Genomic DNA, 24,258 nt, shown 5'->3' on the forward strand with positions numbered 1-24,258 from the left:
CAACAATGTAATACCCGATCACTAGTTCGCTTTTCAAGAGAGCCATAGCACCGCAGAATACTTCTATTAGAAAAGCATAGGAGTACAAACAGTACTGTTCAGCGTTGTTCACAGACATCTCCCAAGCATTCTACAAGGTGTGGCATGAAGGACTAATCTACAAAGTACGTAGATTGTTACCATGCAATACCCATAAGTTGTTAGCGAGTTATCTTCCAAATAGGTAATTTAAGGTGAAATTCAGAGCCACTGTCTCATGTATCAAAAATATAAACGCCGGCGTTCTACAAGGAAGTATATTGAGTCCTATGCTATACATTTTATATACCGCAGACATTCCTACTACCTACACAACAGTCACGTCGACTTTTGCAGATGACACTGCTTTTATGAGCATTCATCGTAATCCGCTTAATGCGTCTAAAGGATTACAAATACACGTCCGACAGGTAGAACAATGGCTCCAGAACTTGAGAATTGTAGTGAACGCTAGTAAGTGCACCCATATAACTTTTGCTCTTAAGCTGGGTATCACCTCTTGCGAAATTTTCGGTTACAGCCAAAACATTTATGTTGCCACTGAAAAATAGTTGTGTAGAATACAAGATGGCGGCAAACATCGTTTTATAATTTTGGACGAATTTTAATCATTTTTGGCTAATAAAGTACATATGCGCTGCAGTTATTCGTTTTTATTCGCAAATAACTCCATTTCATGTTGCGTGGAGCTATTAAAACATACATTTTCATTCGTAGTTGCAAGAAAAAATTCTCCGATGCCTATTATGTCACCCTGTTTTGCAAAGAAAATTTCGCTTGAGCTGTGTATCTGCAAACGAAATTTTCGGTAACGGTACCGGTAACGAAAATTTCGTTCAGCATATAACAATGCATTTCTTATGGTAACGAAAAATTCGCCAGAGGTACATACTGCGCTTTAATAGAGAATCTTGCCGCCCAATAGAAATATTCAACTCAACGAAAATATAAAGTAAGGTACCTGTGAATGCATTTAGATTGGACTGATCATATAAATGCTAAGTTAATCCAAATAAAGCTTAAAAGAAGCCAACTGCATTGGCTCATTTGTCACAATTCAAATCTTCAACACGAATACAAAGTTCTTCTATACAAAAGCATAATTAAACCAATATGGACTTATAGCATACAGCTCTGGGGTACAGCATATGTCACAAATATCAACAAACTACAAAGAAGACAATCGCCATTTTACAAAGCATCGTCGGAGCCCCTTGGTATGTCAGGAACGCTAATATTCATGAGATTTAAACGTCAAGCCGGTAAAGGAGGAAATCACCATTTACACTCAATGCTGCATAAATAAATTGAGATCTCACCCCAACGCCCTTGCTCGAGATCTTCCGAATTTTGAAGGACATGTGCGCCTCAGAAGGACCAACACATTGAATCTTCTACAAAATTTGATGCAGAATATGTTTAAAATATAATGATATCTTGAATAATTGTAAAACCAAATTAATTCTTAGTAAAGGTAAACATAAAGAGGTAATGTGCATTAGTAAAACTGTTTAGAATTAAATTAGATTAAGATTTGTAAACTTATAGTTATTTTCATTTATGAAAATTCAATAAAAAGAATATGAAGAACATGGCAGCTTAAGCAATTTTTGCATTCCTGAACGTTTAAATTCACGTTTACACTAGAGCCCGAATTCACTTGATTTGGGATAACCTCCAAAATCGGTTCACACTACGACTCAAGTAATTTGAATTTGACAACTGGGATGTTTTTGACAGCGTTTTTATTGTGATCTGCGTTTTTATTGTGTTCAGCATATATATTGTGGAGAGCAATAAAATTGGCGAAACAATTTTTTTAAATTGTCAGAGGTCAAAAAAAGTGCCCGAAACAATCGATAATAACCGGTATTCAATACAAACGCAGAGTTGCATTTGAATTTCAAAGAAGATTTGTTGCAAATCTCAAATAGGTAGATTTTCTCACATTGAAAATGTGTGAGAAACCTCGTTGCAAAAGCCAAGATTTTCTAAATCTCGTCGCAAATCTAGATTTGCTCCAAGTGTATACATGGTTGGAATGGAAGTCCGGAAATTCTACCAAAAAATTAAACATCAAACCGATGGCTTTGGTGTAGGCACATCCTCTTGCAGAGTAAAGAAGGAAATGTGGCAACTAACACAGATAACATGCTGAGGGTATGGAAAGAACATTTTACCTAACTGCTAGTGTCCGACCTTGGCGGTGAAGATGATACCGCAGAACCAATCAATGATGATACCGCAGAACCAAGTCTTAAGTTAAGTTTATATTTATTGAGTTTTTTTTTTTAAATTGAAGTAAAATTAGAAACATAATAAAGAAAACTTATAACTATAATGTATTATCGCAATAACATATTAAGTAGTTTCAGCTCCTGGCTTTAGCATAAAAGGTAAAATGTAATATGGATATATGAAATTAGAATTATCGACGTTCTTGCTCCCGGGACTACTACATGAAATAGAAAAATCTTAAACTATGGTTTGAGCTTAAAACTACTAATTATAAAACAAACAAAAAATAATAATAAATTTAACTAATAAAAAAACAAGGAAAATGTAGGTTAAGATGTAGCTACCCACGGTGAGCGATAGTACCCGATTCAGGTTCATTAATATATCCCAAGGGAGATAAATACTGAGCATTAGACCAACCAATGTTCGCCTGACAATTCATAGCGTCAATCATATGAGAATTCTCATGAAGCCCTAATCTTAAATTGAATTTCTCCAAAAGATCACACACATACGAAGAAAGCTTTACCTTGGAATTCAAATAAATAAAATTATCTGAATATCTTCTGTTAATGCGCTTAAAATTCTTCCCAGTGCAGTCTCAAAATTTTCCGCTCAAAAATCTCAAGTTCTTTCATAACCAAGGGGGATATACTGAAACAAACTGGAAAACCATATAAGACAACAGGCCTAATACAAGTCTTGTACAATAATAGTTTCATATTTACAGGCAAAGATTTGTATTCAAGAATTTTTTGAAACGATGCGAATATTCCCTGGGCTTTATTACGGACCTTTCGCGCTTGTATGTTGAATTTAAAAAGTTTGTTAAACTCTACACCCAAATGTTTAACTTTCTCTTTAAATGGAATTTCAATGCCATTTAAAAATAGCTTAAAGGATTTACTATCGGGTACAACAAAGCGCTTGCATTTTCCCGATGCATTTCTTATGCAAATGGCTTCGGCTTCGAAGTATTTATCTTTTAACACCATTTACTATAAAATTTTTTAACCTCATGGAGGTATTGCGAGACTTGGACCAAAGCACATGCTGGCGATTCGTTGTGAGAGTATAAAAGGGAATCATCCGCATACAAAATACCCGAGGAATGTTCGGAGTTGTGGGGTAAATCACTCATAAAATTATTATATATAAATGTGGAGCTAAAACCGATCCCAATTTTTAATCTTAGTGGCGCACTTTTCATAGCCGATAGAGGTTTGGGATGGTAGCTCAATGGATGAAAAGCAACACTTTTAGTCCACTTTCATAAAATGAACCATCGACGTTTTTCAATATTTTATTAACATAAACAAAATTTTGGGGTTTAAGCGCATCCAAGATTACTTCTTCGCTTATCTCACGTAGGTCATTAGAATACCCATCACCTTAAGACGAATTTAGACCAGAATTTTCAAAGACTTTGACTTTTATATCAGGGGATAGAAAACCCATTTCGAGCAGTTTGTTTGCCTGGCCGTTTGTTTTATTTTGTATTAATATCGTACCGCTTTTTTTCATTTCACTAATTTGCCTCCGGCAGTGTTGTCCAAAGCTCTTTTTATTACGAAAGGTTATACTTTTGTCAAGGTTTCTTCACTGTTAATGCGTTTCATTATCAAAAATTTGCCTGTATTTAATACATCGCACAGTTTTTTGATTTTTCTATTGAAACCAAAAGTAACATATTAGAAGGCATTGCTAGCTGTAATTTTTATAATTTGAAATCAGTTGTTTTTGTAACAAAATTACCGTTAGTATAAATTTGTTAAACGTTTGGTTAAGCGCACGATTGCTAGTGACCGATCGAGTGAACGAGCTTTGTTTACCGAATCTACATTATTTTTATTACTATTTTATTTTTATTTTAATTGTATCAGCTAATTACATTTATATTCATTTTGTGTTATTTTATATAAACGAAAGAAGTAAAAAAAAAAGATTTTTAAGCAATATTAGCCCGCAATATATTTTAAGATTTTGATGTTATTCTAATGAACATCTGTTAGCAGCAAACTGTTATGAATTTGAATACCTTTGGAACTCCGGAATATTTCTGTCCTGCTTCTGTGCTAAGATTTTAGATAGGTAAGCACGCATGCTTTCATTACAACAGCATAAGGAGTGATTTTTACCATCAGCGGCAATGCCTTGCTCTCCAAAGTCACCCTATGTAAAAAAGAAACGAAGAGGGAAAGTATGGGTAAGCCCTCGCGGCTGTGTTATAAGGCCTTATATCATTCCTTCTGAGCCCTACTTTTTACCGCTGGGTTTATAATTCGAACAAATATTTTCTTAAATATGCATCCACAAATACTTATTATTTTCCATACCGAATAAGTACATGTGACCAAGATCACTAACACTAACAAACACTTAGTTACGATTGGAAGTTTGGCGATCGCGTTCATTTCACGTAAGAAACCTACTTGTTGCGCAGCGATTGTGGTTGTGCCCTTTTTGGGCGTCGGAGAAGTGTTAATTTTACCTAGACAAAAAACCAAGCATAGCGAAACGAACACTTTTCATCAATATTTTTTTATATGGAGTTTCACGGCGAAACTCGAATATAGTACCAAACTTTAAGCGCGTATGCTTACTTACTTTACTTTAATTGGCTATGACAGAATATTTCTTCCACTAGCCGAACGTAGAATAGCGTTCCAAGCGCCTCGATCTTCTTCGCTCATTCTAAAATATCTGACACCAAGTTTCGAGGTGTCTCCCACAACTTGATCTTTCCATCGGTCTTCCCGGTTTTCGTGTACCACCGTGTTTGCCTTCAAAAGACTTCTTTGCTGTAGCTTCTTCATCCATTCTGACAACATGACCTAGCCAGCGCAGCCGTTGTATTTTGATGCGTGTAACTATGCTATCGTCGTCATACAGCTCATACAGCTCGTGGTTCATACGTCGCCTATATTCTCCGTTAACGCAAACTGGTCCATATATTTTACGAAGAATCTTTCTCTCAAATACTCCAAGCACTGCCTCATCTGCTTTCACAAGTACCCATGCTTCAGAACCATATAACAGCACGGGTAGTATCAGTGTTTTGTAAAGTGTAGTCTTCATCTGTCGAGAGGTGGCCTTGTTTCTAAACTGCTTACTTAGTCCAAAGTAGCATCTGTTTGCCAGTATTATTCTTCGCTTTATCTCAAAACTGGTGTCATTCGTTTCGGTTACGGCGGTGCCGAGGTAGATAAAGTTACTGACTATCTCAAAGTTGTGGTTCCCAACTTTCTCCATGTTCTTTATCTGCTCGGTTGTACAAGGCTTTTTGGGTGTGGAGACCATCCATTTCGTCTTATCTCCATTTACTGCCAGACCCATTTTCACTGACTCTCTTTCGATTCTTTCAAAGGCTGCAGTTACTACTTCCGGTGACCGACCTATGATATCGATATCGTCGGCATAGGCAAGTAGCATGTGCTCTCTTGTGATTAGTGTGCCCTATCTATTTACTTCTGCATCCCGTATAATCTTCTCCAGCAGGATATTAAAGAGATCACACGAGAGACTGACTCCTTGTCTAAAACCTCGTTTGGTATTAAATGGTTCGGAGAGATTCTTTCCTATTCTTACTGAGGAACGCGTATCAGCAAGTGTCATCCTGCAGAGTCTCATTAATTTTGCAGGGATACCAAACTCAGACATGTAGTAGACATGTGTATTTGGCACATTCCGTCTTGTCTCCTTTCTTGTGTACGGGACATAGTATGCTGAGGTTCCTATCATCGGGTATGCGTTCTTCTAGCCAGATTGCGCAGATAAGCTGATGCATACACCTTATCAGCGTGTCGCCTCCGGTCTTAAATAGTTCAGCGGGTAACCCGTCGGCTCCTGCTGCCTTGTTGTTCTTTAGTCGGGTTATTGCTACTTGGACCTCATTCTGACTAGGAGGTAAACATTCTATACCATCATCAGGGATTGGTTCTGCGGTATCCTCTTCTTTCCATATCCTCAGCACGTTGTCTGTGTCAGTTACCAGATTTCCTTCTTTGTCTCTGCAGGAGGATGTGCCTGCACCAAAGCCATCGGTTTGGTGTTTAATTCTTTGGTAGAATTTCCGGACTTCATTCTGACTCTTGTACATCTCAATTCGTTCGCACTCACGTCTTTCCATTTCCTTTTTCTTTCTGCGGAATAGACGTTTCTCCTCTCTCCTTTTCTCCCGATACCTCTCCTTCATCTGGCGCGTTGCTACTGATTGCAGGGTTGCTCTATATGCCGCATTCTTGGCTTTAGTAGCATCTCGACACTCTTGGTCGTACCATGGGTTTTTTGGAGGAGGCTTTCGGTACCCAAGTACGGATTTCGCGGCATTTTCCATGGAGTCTGCAATAGTTTGCCACTGCGCCATTATATCATCGGAACAAGGAGTGCCTTCATCAAGCAGTTGGGTCAGTCGAGTGGAGTATGCCGCTGACATTTGTTGTGTCTGCAGCTTTTCAATGTCCAGCTTCCGTGCAGTGTCCTATCGTACTTTCCTCGCCATGTTCAAACGGGTGCGAGCCTTTGCTGCAACAAGGTAATGATCCGAATCTATATTCGCTCCACGGATCGATCGTACATCTAACACGCTGGATGAATGCCTTCCTTCAACGTGATCAATTTGGTTTCTCGTGTTTTGATCGGTCGACAGCCATGTGGCTTTGTGGATATTTTTATGTTGAAATCTGGTGCTACTAACTACCATGTTTTTTGCCGCGGCGAAATCTATCAGCCTCAACCCATTACTGGACGTTATCTCGTGGAGGGTAAACTTTCCGACTGTTGGAACAAAAATTTCTTCCTTCCCTATTTTCGCATTAAAATCTCCCAGAACGATTTTAATATCATGGGCGGGGCAGCGGTCATATTCTCTCTCTAGGCGCTCGTAGAAAATATCCTTGGTCTGCTCGTCTTTGTCTTCCGTCGGGGCATGGGCACAAATAAGACTGATGTTGAAGAATTTAGCTTTTATGCGGATTGTGGCTTGCCTCTCATCCACCGGAGTAAAGCTGGAGACTAGGTGTTTCAGTCTTCGATTAACCACAAATCCGCAGCCAAATTCATGCCTCGTCTTATGGCAGCTATAGTATAGTTCGTCACCGTTTGGTGTTGTAGTGACGCCATTCCCAGTCCATCGCACTTCCTGTAAGGCGGTTATGTCTGCCTTGTACTTCTGTAATACATCCGCCAGCGCGTATTCTGCACCTTCTCTGTAAAGAGTGCGGACATACCAGGTGCAGATCCGCAAATCATGGTCCTTTTTTCGTTTGCGTAGGTCGTCAACGTTGGGGGGTCCGTTTTTAATATTCCTTCGTTTTTCATAGTACTTTTATGTTTTCCGGGGGCGGGTTATTGGCCAAACGGAGCTTTCCACCATCCGCAACCTGTGGACGCGCCCGGTAGCTTTCAGCTAAGCTTCCCGTGATAACGATGGGCACCACACAAGTCGGAGCTCAAAGTTCCAGCCTGTGTGGTGCTCATAGTCATCCCGTATCGGCCGGGAAATGTATTGACATTGCTAAAGGCTCTGTTACACTACATGTTCCTGCCTTATGACATGTCACTTTATAGGTATCATTGGTATTTCATTATGTGTATCAAAATTGCCATTTTACTTACAATTCATCATTTTCGCTGTTAGTCTAGTATGTTATTTTTGTATGACATAACCGTAAAATATTGTGGGAAAGTTGGTGTGGGAAAGCTTTTTAAATAATGAAGTTGTGAAAACAATTTATTGGGTTGACCAAAAAGTAATTGCGGATTTTTCATATAGTCGGCGTTGACAAATTTTTTCACAGCTGTTATTGCATTCTTTCTTCTGTCAGTTATAAGCTGTTACTTTTAGCTTGCTTTAGAAAAAAAGTGTAAAAAAGTATATTTAATTAAAGTTCATTCTAAGTTTTATTAAAAATGCATTTACTTTCTTTTAAAAAATCCGCAATTACTTTTTGGGCAACCATAATTGAGAGTTGCTACGCTCTAATCGAAAAGAGTGTTATGGTGATTTCGATTATTCAAAAAGTCTAGAATTTTTTCGACATGTTGCCGAGTGTAGTGTTTGTTTGTATTGATGGTGCCTATATATGTTGCATTTCTTACACCGTGCCAAGTCTACGGTGTAGAATGTCGCACTTAAAATCAGTGGCTATCATTTAAGCAAATTTTGTTTGAACATAGATAAACATGAAAAAAGTGAAGGCATTTTATTGAGCTAACAGCAAATTATATGCATTGCTAAAATGTTCTTCATCCAAAAATGCGATTTTCACAGTATTAAAGGGTGATTTTTTTGAGGTTAGGATTTTCATGCATTAGTATTTGACAGATCACGTGGGATTTCAGACATGGTGTCAAAGAGAAAGATGCTCAGTATGCTTTGACATTTCATCATGAATAGACTTACTAACGAGCAACGCTTGCAAATCATTGAATTTTATTACCAAAATCAGTGTTCGGTTCGAAATGTGTTCATTCACCGTTCAGCGATAAGGCTCATTTCTGGTTGAATGGCTACGTAAATAAGCAAAATTGCCGCATTTGGAGTGAAGAGCAACCAGAAGCCGTTCAAGAACTGCCCATGCATCCCGAAAAATGCACTGTTTGGTGTGGTTTGTACGCTGGTGGAATCATTGGACCGTATTTTTTCAAAGATGCTGTTGGACGCAACGTTACGGTGAATGAACACATTTCGAACCGAACACTGATTTTGGTAATAAAATTCAATGATTTGCAAGCGTTGCTCGTTAGTAAGTCTATTCATGATGAAATGTCAAAGCATACTGAGCATCTTTCTCTTTGACACCATGTCTGAAATCCCACGTGATCTGTCAAATACTAATGCATGAAAATCCTAACCTCAAAAAAATCACCCTTTATTTGCTCGAAATGCCTACATATAGACATATAAAAATGTTTGGTTGAAAATGCAAAAAGTGTAACACTACAAGAGGGTTGATGTTGTCCCGTATTAGTGCACCATTGTTGTTTTTTTCAGAAACAAAATCACTATTAGTTTCATTCGTATCACGCTATCTGTGCAACTTTAACAATAGCAAAATTTGACATGTCATAAGACAAAAGCACGAAGTAACTAAATATTCGTTGCCGGTACCGTTACCGAAAAATTCAGTTGTAGGTACGCAGCTCAAATGAACTTATGGCTCCCATTGCTGGAATTATTTTTGTTGTTTTATTAGTTTCAATCCAGGATTCACTGAATAAGGTTAAGCCAAGCGATCAGCCGATATACTTTTTTTTTAATATTTGGCAGTACTTGGCATTGAGGATGTCAACTTGTTCTCTTTTTACATTCATTCTTTGTTTACGTTTTCTCCTATATGATGACATTTTCAATCGTCAGATTTGACATCCTTAATGATGTTTATGGGGCCTATCCACTTTGTGTTTTGCATGTGACCTAACCTTCTATTAGTGAATCCTGGTTTCAATCATAGAGTATAGATTTCTTACAGATAAATTTTCACTCTGACACCAATTTTGAGATAAAGCGAAGAATAATACTGGCAAACAGATGCTACTTTGGACTAAGTAAGCAGTTTAGAAACAAGGCCACCTCTCGACAGACGAAGACTACACTTTACAAGACACTGATACTACCCGTTCTGTTATATGGTTCTGAAGCATGGGTACTTGTGTAAGCATATGAGGCAGTGCTTGGAGTAACTGAGAGAAAGATTCTTCGTAAAATATATGAACCAGTTTGCGTTAACGGAGAATATAGGCGACGTATGAACCACGAGCTGTATGCGCTGTATGACGACGACAACATAGTTACACGCATCAAAATACAACGGCTGCGTTGGCTAGGTCATGTTGTCAGAATGGATGAAGAAACTCCAGCAAAGAAGTTTTTTGAAGGCAAACACGGTGGTACACGCAAACCGGGAAGACCGATGGAAAGATCTAGTTGTGGGAGACACCTCGAAACTTGGTGTCAGAGATTTTAGAATGAGCGCAGAAGATCGAGGCGCTTGGAAGGCTATTCTACGTTCAGCTAGTGGAAGAAATATTCTGTCATAGCCAGTAAATTTTCGCTCTCTCAAACGAAATGTAGTGGAACTCAGTAAAGTATTTTAACCAAAATCATTTAGTTATAAAGCGATAACAGAAAAGTTAACGATTTGGGTATTAAGTAGCCACTTTTAACGATAATCGTCATCGTTAAAATCAGCTGTTTTCGCTAACGAATAGAAATTCCTTAACTAAACGACGGAAAACTATTTGGTGTTTATTTTAACGAAATAAATAAAGATAAATATTTACGATGGCTTTAGAGTATTTTCCTCTTTTGTTTTCTTAAAACATTTCGAATATATGTGTGTGTACAATCAATTAATAAGCGTGGTAGCCTGCGTACGAATAAATTGGAATTGGTTGCACTTTTTCTAAATAATTTTGTACATTTTACTTAGATTTGTTATGTTTTAAATTAATAAAAGTATTGGGTTGCCCAAAAAGTAATTGCGGATTTTTTAAAAGAAAGTAAATGCATTTTTAATAAAACTTAGAATGAATTTTAATCAAATATACTTTTTTTACACTTTTTTTCTAAAGCAAGCTAAAAGTAACAGCTGATAACTGACAGAAGAAAGAATGCAATTACAGAGTCACAAGCTGTGAAAAAATTTGTCAACGCCGACTATATGAAAAATCCGCAATTACTTTTTGGGCAACCCAATAGAATTTCAGACTTCGATATTCTTTAAATTCGAAGTCTGAAATTCTATTGGGTTGCCCAATGTTTTTAGGTAGAGTTGCCAAAGAGAAAAAAATAGATAACGATTTCTGTTAACGAGGAGTTAGAGAATAACATAATCGTTAGCGCGATCGATTTTTTGTCGACATATATAACTAAACGTTGTTCGTTATAATAAAGGCTGGTAGTATATTCGCTTTTCGTGATATTTTTCGCCAATTACTTTTAGATTTTAGAGCAGAAAAACTTGCAGATTTCATTCAGTAGGACATTTCCTCATTACTTATACGGTAAAAATCGAATTTTCGGATGAAGAACATTTTAGCAATGCATCTAATTTGCCGTTAGCTCAATAAAATGCATTCACTTTTTAATTTTTATATATTTCTTTTTAATATTTTGCCGCTTTTTTTCAAACATTCGACAAATTTAGTTTTAGTGTCCTTCGGTTCAAACATAATTTGCTTAAATGATAGCCACTGATTCTAAGTGCGACATTCTACTCCGTAGACTTGGCACGGTGTAAGAAATGCAACATATTTACACTCTCAGTAGGCACCATCATTACAAGCGAACACTACACTCGGCAATACGTCGAAAAAATGCTACACGTTTTGCATAATCGAAATCACCATAACACATAAAAATCGCTTTACGATTAGAGCGTAGCTCTATTCATCAGCTGTTTTTCTTGTCAGTTGAATGAAAGCAACTCCCAATTAAATTGTTTTCACAACTTAATTATTTAAAAAGAATGAAATTTTCACCGAAGAAGGAAACGTATCCAGATCTGGATCCACAGATCCGATCATGAATAGTGTAGAGGCCATAGTAGTGTTGCAGATGTTTTATTTTGTATTGCTACATCAAATTCACAAAGGATTGCTCTGAATATATATATATATATATATATATATATATATATATATATATATATATATATATATATATATATATATATATATATATATATATATATATATATATATATATATATATATATATATATATATATATATATATATATATATATATATATATGTATATATATATTGTAATATGATAACTTGTTATACTCGTATTTATAAGAAACTTTTGATGAAACTAAGTAGACTAGCTTGTTCCTTTAATGTTGTTTGTTTGAAAAATATAATAAAAAAGAGTCAGTTTGTTGACAGAAGCTTTACAATTCAGGTGTGGGGTTCCCAAAAAAAAAATAAATAAAAAAAAAGAAGACTCAAAAAAAAAAAAATTTTTTTTTTTTTTAAATATGGATTCACGCCCTACTCGAGAAAGAATTCTTTCAGCTTTGAAAGCTTCAAATATGGAATTTCCAGAAACAGCGTAAATTGCACAATTGAGAACATTATATGATTCTTTGCAAGTTAACGGTGGTCCATCAAAGCAGACTGAATTGCCTTCTGGAAATGTGGTTTCTTCTGATTCTGCTGGGAATTCATCTGTAACTGTCACTACAATGTCATCCAATACTTTGAATGAAACTCCCGTTATTAATTCCGCAACTGCCGATCCTGAAAATTTGCTTCAGTCATTTCAATGTAATGGTGAGTCCACAAATCAAACTGAATTGGTTCTTGGAACTGCCGCTTGTTTTTCTGCCGCACGGACTTCAACCGATTTAATATCTAGAAATACATTGAGTGTCGCTTTTAATAACAGCGAAATTGGCGTATCCTGTGCAAATCTTCGGCAAACACAGACTTCAGTGCCTCCTTCCGTAATTTCTTCCGTACCTTCCGTCTATAATTCTTCTGCTTCCGTTCCTGTAAATACAGTTCAAAGACAATTTCCTGGTACTTCAGGGACTGCTGCTTCTGTTTCTGCCGCCCGGACTTCATCAGTTATTTCCGATTTAATGAATACAAATACATTGGGTGTCGCTTTTAACAATAGAGCAATTGGCGTGTCCTGTGATGTTCTTCCGCAAACACAAACTTCCGTACCTCCTTCCGTATCTTCTTGTGTTGTTTCTTCCGTACCCTCCGTCAATTATTCCTCAGTTTCCGTTCCTGCAAACTTACTTCGAGGACAATTTTCTAGACCTTCTGTTCCATCACAGGTAACAGACCCTTTCATTCGTTCAAGCGTTTTATCCCGTGAAGCTGATGAACTAGAGAGTGAAATTAGAGTTTTGAGATTGAAGCAAGAAATGTTGGCTCTTCGAAACCAAATTGAATCTTTAGAAAACGGTGGAAAAAAGGTTTCTACAAATATCAATTATGACGAGCTCTCTATGATGGTTCCGAAATTTTCTGGGAATGATGGACGAAATATTGAAAAATGGATAAACTCTTTTGAAAGCTACACTATAAATATGACTGACCAAGAAAAATATATATGCTTAAGATATTTGCTGGTTGGAACTGCGCGAGAGTTCATGGAAAATTCAAATTACAAAGAATATAAGGAGTTGAAGAGATCGCTCTAAGACATTTTCAAGAGAACGGTAACGCAAGAAGAAGTTTATCAAAAATTGCGTTTGCGCAAGTTGAAGCCAACAGAGCCGTGTATTGCCTATATAGTAGCAATGCAAACTATTGCAGCAGAAGGCGAAATCAACGAGCAAGAACTGGTTGACATTATAATAGACGGAATGGAAGATAAAACCAACAACATATCCATTCTATACGGATCAAACTCATTACAAGAATTGATGCATGGAATAGATAGATACGAGAAACGCAGGTCAAAAACAGTCAGTACTCATAAAGAAGGCCGTGACAATACTAAAGGCATACGATGTTTCAATTGCTCTCAATTTGGACATATGAAGAACACCTGCAATAAGCCTCGACGTCCACCGGGATCTTGCTTCCATTGTTTCCAAATGGGACATTTTTACAAGGATTGTCCTAAAAGGATGAATGTTACTGCTCCCATATTTTGTAGTAATGATATTGTAGACACAACACAAATGGTAAGTGTGGCCTTTAAATATTCTTGTGGATCCAAATATACTAATTCTGCGAATATTTCGTGCTTGATCGATTCCGGTAGCCCAATTAGTTTGGTTAAGATGTCTTTATTACCGACTGGTGTGATACGTTCGAAGAATTTAATACCAACTTCGTATGTTGGAGTTGGCAATTCCCCTTTGAAAATATATGGAAATATTTCTTGTTTAATAAAATTTAAAAAATCGTCTAAACAAATAGAATTACTTGTTGTTCCGAACGAGAGCATTCATGTTCCAATGATTCTTGGACGGAACTTTATGCATGCATTTAATGTAAAATTACTTCAAGTCAAGGAAACTACGAATGATATAGAAGTATTTGAATCCACAAGAAAAATAAATGACAATAATAATATAACCTCGGTGTCTACACCATCTACGATAAGCAATTCTTATGAATGTGAATTCCCAAGTGATACGTACGGACTCTATTGATCTAAATCCTTTGTTAAATTCATTCCAGAAGAAGACTTTAGAAGATCTTATTCATAATCGTTATATAACTCCAAAGGGAATTGATAAAAAGTCATCTGATTATAGGATGCAGATTAAATTATCTGATGATATTCCAATACACTGCTCTCCCCGTAGATTGTCGGTTCGTGATCGTGAGGAAACGCAGAAGATTGTTAGTGATTTGTTAGAAAGGAAAATAATACGTTACAGCAATTCTCCATACACGTCAGCAATTGTGTTGGTAAAGAAAAAGACAGGGGAAACGCGGATGTGTGTCGATTATCGAGCGTTAAACAAAAAGACTATTAGGGATAACTTTCCTTTACCCCTCATCGAGGATTGTATTGAGAGCATATCAGGCAAAAATTGGTTTAGCCTCATGGATTTGAAGGATGGATTTTTCAACATAGAAATGCATAATGATTCAATTCCATACACTTCATTTGTAACCCCATTTGGACAGTACGAGTATTTGAAGATGCCATTTGGTTTAAAGAATGCTCCAGCAAACTTTCAACGCTTTATAAATGGTATATTTCGCGACTTAATAGAGGACCATAGAGTGGTTATATATATGGATGACATATTGATTGCATCCTCTGATTTCGATTCTCATGTTCAGACATTGGCGGTTGTACTTGGACGTGCTTTTGAGTACGGATTACGTATCAAGTTAACTAAATGTAAATTTGGTTATCAGAGTTTAGAGTATTTAGGATACTTAATCAGCCCAAAAGGTATACGGCCGACAGAAAATCACTTGCGAGCTGTGAAACAAATACCAATGCCAAGGAATCATAGGGAATTACAAACTTGTCTTGGGTTGTTTTCCTACTTTAGGAAATTCGTTCCGTCATTCTCAAATATTGCAAGGCCATTGTTAGATTTGCTTCGTAAAGAGAAAAAATTCGTTTTCTCTGAAGAATGTGTAAAGGCCTTTAGTGAATTAAAGTCTCGTTTACTTCGGGCCCCAGTATTAGCTATCTATAACCCTAAAAGAGATACGGAGTTACATTGTGATGCAAGTTCTCATGGATTCGGAGCAATATTGATGCAGCGTCAGGATGATAAAAAGTTCCATCCCGTAGCATTTTTTTCAAAGGCTACAACCAATGCAGAATCGAGATATCATAGCTTCGAACTGGAAACACTCGCAATTATTTACGCGTTGCGCCGGTTTCGTGTGTATTTAGAAGGATTACATTTTACCATAGTCACAGATTGCAATTCACTTACAATGACCTTGAACAAGAGACAAGTTAATCCTCGGATATCCCGCTGGGCATTGGAACTAGAGAACTATGACTATTCTATCGAACACAGGAAGGGTTCTTCTATGGGTCATGTGGATATGTTAAGCAGATGTATAGAAAAGGAAATATCCCCTCATGTGGGATGTAACATGATTTGCTCTGTAGATTCGAATCAACTCGATGTCCAAATTCAACTGACCCAAGCTAGAGATCCTGTTATTAAGGACTTATGTAAACGTTTGGAAAAGGAAGAGATATGTATGTGATTTTGACCTAATAGACGGTCTCTTATTTAAGAAAGTGGGTGCAACCGTTTGTTTATATGTCCCAAAGGAAATGGAAGATAATGTGATAAGAATGATACATGAGAAGCTTGGACACCTGGGGACAGATAAATGTTATTATAAGATTCGAGAGAATTTTTGGTTCCCAGACATGCGCAATAAGATAGATAGCTTCATTAAGAATTGTAAAGGGTGATTTTTTTGAGGTTAGGATTTTCATGCATTAGTAATTGACAGATCACGTGGGATTTCAGACATGGTGTCAAAGAGAAAGATGCTCAGTATGCTTTGACATTTCATCATGAATAGACTTACTAACGAGCAACGCTTGCAAATCATTGAATTTTATTACCAAAATCAGTGTTCGGTTCGAAATGTGTTCATTCACCGTAACGTTGCGTCCAACAGCATCTTTGAAAAAATACGGTCCAATGATTCCACCAGCGTACAAACCACACCAAACAGTGCATTTTTCGGGATGCATGGGCAGTTCTTGAACGGCTTCTGGTTGCTCTTCACTCCAAATGCGGCAATTTTGCTTATTTACGTAGCCATTCAACCAGAAATGAGCCTCATCGCTGAACAAAATTTGTTAAAATTTGAACACATTTCGAACCGAACACTGATTTTGGTAATAAAATTCAATGATTTGCAAGCGTTGCTCGTTAGTAAGTCTATTCATGATGAAATGTCAAAGCATACTGAGCATCTTTCTCTTTGACACCATGTCTGAAATCCCACGTGATCTGTCAAATACTAATGCATGAAAATCCTAACCTCAAAAAAATCACCCTATATAAAATGTATCATTTATGCTGCTCCAGCTAGAATAAACCAACAGAACATGTACAGCATTCCAAAGGTGGCGGAGCCATTCGATACGATACACGTGGATCACTTCGGACCACTTCCATCATTAAAATCGAAAAGAAAACACATTTTAGAGGTAGTTGATTCTTTTACAAAATTTGTTCGACTTTATCCTTTAAATTCGACGAGCACTAAGGAGGTTTGTTGTTCTCTCGAAAAGTATTTTAGTTATTACAGTAGACCAAGACGCCTAATCTCGGACAGAGGATCATGTTTTACGTCATTGGAGTTTTCTGAATTCATTTTGAAAAATAATATTAATCATGTTAAGGTGGCGGTTGCCTCTCCACAAGCAAATGGGCAGGTTGAGCGTGTAAATCGTATTATTAAGTCCATGTTGAGCAAATTGAGTGACCCAATAGATCATTCCGATTGGTCACTGAAATTGTCCCAGGTGGAATATGCTATCAATAACTGTGTTCACAGTTCTACAAAGGAAAACCCAGCGAAGTTACTCTTTGGAACGAATCAACGAGGGGTGGTGGTAGATAAGCTGTCGGAATATCTAGATAAGAAAATGAGTAATGAGGAGAAACTAAATTTGAGGGATATGAGGGTTAAGGCATTGAATTCTATACAGCGATCTCAGAACTACAACGAATTATACTTTTCCAAACATCATGAACCGGCAAAACGTTACGATGAGGGTGATTATGTTGTTATTATGAATATTGACAATACAGTTGGGAAGAATAAGAAATTTTGTGAAAAATATCGTGGTCCCTACATTATTGAAAAAGTATTAGATAATGATCGCTACGTTGTGAGAGATGTTGACAATTGTCAACTGACACAGATCCCATATAAGGGTATAATTGAAGCAAAGCGACTTCGGAAATGGTTGACACCTAGGTTATAGATTTATGTTATTGGTCACACTTATATAATATACACAATTTTTATATCATGATTGTGGGCAATCATATTGTCAGGTTGGCCGAACTGTAATATGATAACTTGTTATACTCGTATTTATAAGAAACTTTTGATGAAACTAAGTAGACTAGCTTGTTCCTTTAATGTTGTTTGTTTGAAAAATATAATAAAAAGAGTTAGTTTGTTGACAGAAGCTTTACAATATATATATATATATATATATATATATATATATATATATATATATATATATATATATATATATATATATATATATATATATATATATATACATATATTTACTTATATACACATAAATTCAAACTTTTAAACAGACCTTGTTAATTAGTTTTAATTGTTGTTTTTTATTATTATTGAACAGACATTTGCTCCTGTTTTGTTACATATGCACTAATCAATGATTTTGATAGATAGTGCACTCAAGTGTGAACATGGTTCCAAGTGATCTGCATTTGTCAACAGGATGTTTTTGACAGTTTTTTTATTGTGATCTACATTTAATGTGTTCAGCATATGTATTGTGGTCAGCAATTAAGTTAGTGAAATGATATTTTTAAATCTGAACATAAAATTTTGTCAGATGGGGCATGGGTACTTGTGAAAGCAGATTTGGCAGTGCTTGAAGTTTTTGAGAGAAAGACTCTTCGTAAAATATATGGACTATTATGCAACAAGATTTCGAAAATCTCGTGTTGTGCAGCGAAGTTTCCCATACATTTTCAGTTTGAGCAAGTCAAAGTTAAAAATTCTCTAACTTTTGTGAATTGCCTTCATGGGATTTGTTTGCAGAGTTGCATTTTCAACTCGACGCCCAAAAACAAAGCTCAACGGCCTTTAGAAAAGTCGACAGCACATTTATACACATTGAACATCTGTAGTTTCAATGGTTCTTCTGTTCTTTAAGTTATTTTATTTATTTGTGAAAAACATATAAAACATAAGGGCAGATAAAAGTCTTTTGGTATGGAAACAAATGGTAACTGTAAAATGTTGCTCGTGACATAATCATAAATTAAAGCGACTATTCCGAAAGCAAAACAGAATACTAACCCTAAATAAAGAAAATTGTCGGATGTGGACTACCCTAATTTGTGGCGTCAACGTAGCATTGTGAAAAGGTGGGTTTCCGAATTGAATTGGCAACATTGCTTGGCAACGACCTTTCCTTGTACCTTTGGTTGTCATTCCGATGGTTGGAAACGAAACGTCTATCTATCAAAACAAATCGAAAATAGAACATTTTTAGTTATTTCGTGCGGCTTTTGCTAAAAAAGTTCGGCTGTCGTTCTCGTTGTTAATTTGTAAAATCGAACAGCTACGTGAGTGAAATTATCTGCCAAAGACACATTAGCTTTCTATAGAAGCAATTTTTCGAATTGAAAGAAATCTGGTACAAAATTGCTACAAAACGGAGTAAGTTATTCACACTGCCGTAGCCGAATGGATTTGCAAATGAAAAATGCGACTCAACTTGATATCTGCTTTTGTTATTATAGTCGTATATTAGATACTCGTTACGTTCACTATCAATTGTGGTGTTGCGGAAGTGGTTCTTCCAGTTTTTATTGCTATAATCCGATTTGTATTGAGTGTGCTCGTGTCTTCGGGCTTTTTAATTTGAAATTTGCTTAATTGATTTTTTCCAATTTTCGGGTTTCTATTTTTGAACTTTGACAGAATCACTGATACTCGCTCCTGGGTGGGTTAACACCCATTTTTGATTGTGTGCGTTCATTTTTTCAGCTTATTGTTTCGCAAATTTCTTTAATTTCGGTTCGATTTCTGGTGTAATGGAAAAGATAATATGGTCTTCACAATCAGTGATTATTTGTGTCTCCACAATCCTCCTCCGCTTTTCGTCGATTACGTTAGCAGCTCGCTTTTCACGGTCTTTGCGTTTCATAATTTGTTGCAAAAATACAAGAAACTACAAAAACGAGAGCAACAACAATCAGTGCCGGCATCTGTTTGTCATCATTTTTTTTTTTATTTTTGTTCGGCGAACGGAACGGAATTGATTTTCTAGACTGCAATCGGAGTGGATATGAATAGATGAATGACATTCGTAGTTGTAGCTGACCTACCATTTGTTTTTGTTATAATTCGAAATTTGTGGCCTACATTATCACTATTTTCGATGTCTGCCTTATATTTATCCTAAAATGCGTACAATTAAATTTAATGTTTACTATTCCCTAATTCTACCGAAACAGCTGACTGCATTTTTATATATACCAAAATCATACCTGTACACTCAGTGGCAAATGTTAAAACTCAGTCGGGGAAGTTCACAAAACTCGAGAAAATTGCGGACATTAAATATTAGGTGTATTCGCTAACTTTTCCAAATTTCGAAGTATTTTTTATTATAGTTATAGTTATAACAATCCTCTACCTCGTACTTTTTAAGACAACATTGACGAATTTGAGAATATGGAAGTGGAATACGGAAAATATTTTGAATATTAAAATGAACTCCAAAGACCCAACAGCTGCGGTGGTGGTATCAACCCGTATCAACCCTGCTACTGAAACCTCGACTGGTGGAGCGGCTGCATCAGGCTCTGCTAGCCGACAGACGACTGGTCAGCAGGGGCTTTTGACGAACACACTTGGTTCGAGTTTCAAGGACAAGGCCGAATCTATTATTTCTTCGCATGCCTATAATTTGCCTAGGCCATCGGCCTTCCCCGACAAACCAACACGCTCTCTAAGAGGTTGGAATAATAGAAGACGCATCGCTCTCAAGTTTATTGAGAGGCTTGTTGCGAATGATCCTAAGACTCTCACTAATAGGGAGAGAGACTCCCTAAATTGTGTTCGGGAATTCGCTGCACAGGCTACCCCAAAGACTACACGTCTAGATTCGGAAACTGCACCGCAGTCAGCCAAAAGGCTGCGGCAACCTGAAGAGCATCCCATGCCTAAAAGAACTAGGGCGAACACCAGCAATATGGGTCCAAGTTTGGTGATGACAGTTGTCCACACGGGAGGATAATAGGACTGCATACCTAGGAATAACTAGAGTGTGATAGTCAATGGACTGTCATCAGTATACTCTGAAGTCCAGTTTGTGACGATGCAGGCTGGTATCGAGGACGATACTGGCTAATTGCCCTCGGCGATGAAGGCTCAATTGAAATGTATCGTTGTGGGCTAAAGAAGATTGGTGAGATCTGGCCAGGTGCTGCACTAGATTTAGTCAAGAAGGAAGATATTCCACCTCGACCAATGGCGCATGCTTGGATACCAAGGATTCCCTCAGATTCTGAAGCGATACATGGAAGTCTAATGGAATATAATCCAAATCTTTCAACCATCGACTGGAAGATTGGTAGATTGGATGAGGCTGAGGTGACCGGAGACATGCAGCATTCCTACTAAACTCAACAAGTCTGAAGGGGTTGTATCCTACGGATTCAACAAGTTGAAACTGAAGGTCTATAGAAGCGGTGGGGTTGGGGAATCAAGAGACGACTCAGCAGTTATTGCTGAACACTTGCCTGAGGAACTATCGACCACATCGATAAAGTCCGACGGATTGCAGGAGACTGAAAATCTCCCCGCCACGATCGTGACAGGAGAGGATGGCATCGAAACGGGACCCGACAAGCCCTGTGCGGTAGGGTCACAGAGCTGCACTGGGCTAAAAGTGTGTGCCAGCGGGGAAGCACCGAACTCAGAAAGTACTTCGACAGCAGCAGTTAGTGAAGCATCTAAGGAGAAATCGTCCGCACCTTATGTGCCCAGTTTCCCGAGTAAGAGTTGTTCCACAGCTTTCTCACCTGCCCCTGGATGCGTTTGGAAGCACATCATAAGTTCTAACGAGTCTCGTGAGTATGAAATTCTCTGATGCGGTTCACGAAGGCCCTGAATGACTCGCTTGTGTAAGCATGCCCTAGTGACAAGCCAAGGGGCAAACAGCGACCGCCATGGTGGACCCCAGAGCTGGTTGGTCTAAGGAAGGACTGCAGAAAACTCTTGAACAGAACAATAGCCACAAGAGCACAACACGTTTGGGACATCTATATGGCTGAGCTAAGAATGCTGGGTAGAATTCTGCAGCTCCGTGGAGGATAGCCTCTAGGCTAAGGAAGATTCTGTCCTCGAGACCTGTGGTATGTTCAGAAGTCAGAGAACTACTCGTTGATACACATTTCCCGGGAATTTCTCCAACGGACAACGTGGCGTCAGAAGAGGTCACTGATATGCATTCGTCGGAGGCCATAAGGGAAATTGTGTCTGAGCTGATAAGAAGTTCCGACTCGCCAGGCCCTGATGATGTATCACCGGCTGAATTACAAGCTGTGTCTGATAGACAGGTTCCCTGAATCAGAGAGATATAATCTGCTTGTATCAGAATGTCATATCATATATACCTGTGGGATGGAGGGACACGAAGTACATTTGCATTCCGAAAGCAAGAATGAAGGCGATTAGTCCTATTAGTCCGTAATCCTTACGCTGAAGACTCTTGAGAGGTTGATAGAAACATATCTTAGGGTAGAGATCCCTGACGATCGTCTGTCTTGGCAGCAACATGCATATAGTAAAGGCAAATCCACTGAAACAGCCCTTCACGCACACAAAGAAGGTCCTCTCGCTGTCAAAGATCATACAATGGTAGCAAAGGTAGAGTTGGAGTTTCTGGGCATCAACTCTACCGTAAGAAAGTTTATTAATAACTTACTTACTAAAAGATGGGTCAGCAGAGGAACACCTCACGGAGGTGTACTGTCGCCTCTATTTTAAAATACATCCATTAACAATATATTATTGTCTCTGGAAGAAAAAGGCCTAAAAGTAGCCGCGTATGCTGATGACGCGGCAATTACGGTTAGGGAAAGTTTCCCAGCACTCTAATAGATATACTTTAGGAAGCTCTACGTGAAACAGCAAAGTGGGCCTCCGAAAGTAGTATGGGTATAAATCCGTGAGAGACAGAAGTAGTTCTTTTCAGCAGGAGATACAAGGTGCCTACAGTGGAACCTGTCTCCTTGGGTGGAGAGAATGTGCCATTTACAGAAAGCGCAAAATACCTGGGTGTTTTGCTGGACAGGAAATTGAACTTAAAATCCAACATTTTGGAAAGGGCATGAAAGGCCACTCTTGCCCCATACACCTGCAAGAGAGCCGATGGCAAAAGTTGGGGTGTAGACCGCGTGTCATGCATTGGGTATATATTGCAGCTGCCAGACCTATAATGCTATATAATGTTGTGGTCTGATGGACGGCGCTTCAAAAATCCACCTACTGCTCAATACTTAAACGGATCCAAAGGATGGCTTGTTTGAGCATCACAGCAGCACTGAGGACGACACCAAAAGATGCATTGAATTTAATGCTATATCTTTATCCTCTGGACATTGTAGCTACCCAAATTGCAGCGACCACTGCCGTGAGGGTAAGGGAGCTTTCTCATTGGTCATGTGGCCGCTACGGACACTGTATTATCCTTCATACAATATCCGATGTTCCAGGAAGTGTGGATTACACACTACCTGAGCCGTTTTTTGATAAAAATTCCTGTATCACTATTCCTGATAGAATCGATTGGAACTACGATATTCCTGGATGGTTCCAAACTAAACGACCACGTGGGCTTTGGGTGTACTCCAAAGATCTAGAACTGGTCACATCGAAAAGGTTACCCGACTACTTCAGTGTGTATCAATCAGAGATCCTTGCAATTAAGGAAGTGGTTGTTGTTGTTGTTGTAGCAGTTTATTGTGTACTATCTTTCGTCTGCTTGATTCTGTTGAGTGTCAAGACCCAGGAACTCCGCGACTAAGATGGGGTGCGTCCACAGGGATCTGGGTCTGAGTCGAGTGGGTCTGGCCGGGCAGTTAAACAGGTGACGTGTATCGTGCGGTCCCTGGTTACAATCGGGACATACATCTTGCACGTCGGCATCAATCCTAGCTCTGTGGGAATTGAGGCGGCTGCATCTGCCGGAACGTAATTGAGCCAGAACCACTCTGGTTTGCCGGGGGAGGTCGATTATTCGGGTGCAATGGGTGGCGGTCGTTCTCCAAGGACTACATTCACCCGGTAGCCAATTAACGCGTCTGCTACCGTGTCTGCATGAATGTTGTTCAGACCCGCTTGATATGCCGCTTGATCTAGAGGTTCTCTCTTGTAGCGCTGGACCTCACGCTCTAGATCGTGTAGATCTACCTTAAGGCTTCTGGGCGGTGGGTATCTATCCACAAGATGATGATTTGGATGATTTCTGCCATAACAGCCCAAAAGGTATTGCTTAGACAGCATGTAGTTATGTCTTCGCACTGGTAGGATCTTTGTCTCCTGATGGAGGTGGTCCACATGAGAACTGAGGAGACAGCCCGTCGCATTTCGGAGGGCGGCATTCTGACAGATCTGAATATTATTCCACTGCGTGTCACAAAGTTGACGTGACCACACTGGCGCTGCATAACTTACCACAGACCGGCCAATTGCTTTGTACGTGGTCAACAAGGTTTCTTTGTCTGCACCCCAAGTGCTGCCAGCGAGTGACTTGAGGACCTT

At 38.3% G+C, this 24,258-nt stretch overlaps 2 protein-coding genes and 1 long non-coding RNA gene across 5 annotated transcripts in view; 2 read left to right on the forward strand and 1 right to left on the reverse strand.

The window, feature by feature from the left end:
* The first annotated feature begins 13,425 nt into the window (after positions 1 to 13,425).
* LOC131995167 (probable ATP-dependent RNA helicase vasa-like) lies at positions 13,426 to 14,328 on the forward strand. Its single transcript, XM_059363321.1, has 2 exons — positions 13,426 to 13,931; positions 14,012 to 14,328. The coding sequence occupies exons 1-2, from the start codon at positions 13,542 to 13,544 to the stop codon at positions 14,018 to 14,020; spliced, it is 399 nt and encodes a 132-aa protein (XP_059219304.1). The 5' UTR covers positions 13,426 to 13,541; the 3' UTR covers positions 14,021 to 14,328.
* Positions 14,329 to 18,892: 4,564 nt separating this feature from the next.
* The window catches only part of LOC106092974 (serine/threonine-protein kinase OSR1), a 172,923-nt gene continuing 167,557 nt past the window's right edge, over positions 18,893 to 24,258 (forward strand). The window contains exon 1 of one of the 3 annotated variants that reach the window (XR_009396931.1): positions 18,893 to 19,143. The gene's annotated coding sequence lies outside the window, so the exon portion shown is untranslated. The remainder of the gene's footprint in view (positions 19,144 to 24,258) is intronic. The other 2 variants (XM_059361963.1, XM_059361964.1) reach the window with 2 other exon arrangements.
* LOC106094826 (uncharacterized) lies at positions 19,250 to 19,948 on the reverse strand. Its single transcript, XR_001222643.2, has 2 exons — positions 19,815 to 19,948; positions 19,250 to 19,757 (listed from the first exon to the last, which is right to left on the reverse strand). It is a non-coding gene; the product is annotated as an uncharacterized LOC106094826 (long non-coding RNA).

Source organism: Stomoxys calcitrans, chromosome 2 (assembly GCF_963082655.1).
Source record: "Stomoxys calcitrans chromosome 2, idStoCalc2.1, whole genome shotgun sequence".
Classification (NCBI taxonomy): Eukaryota; Metazoa; Arthropoda; class Insecta; order Diptera; family Muscidae; genus Stomoxys; species Stomoxys calcitrans.

Coding starts and splice junctions, on each gene's coding strand:
- LOC131995167 (XM_059363321.1), top strand. CDS start 13,542: ATGCAAACTATTGCAGCAGAAGGCGAAATCAACGAGCAAGAACTGGTT.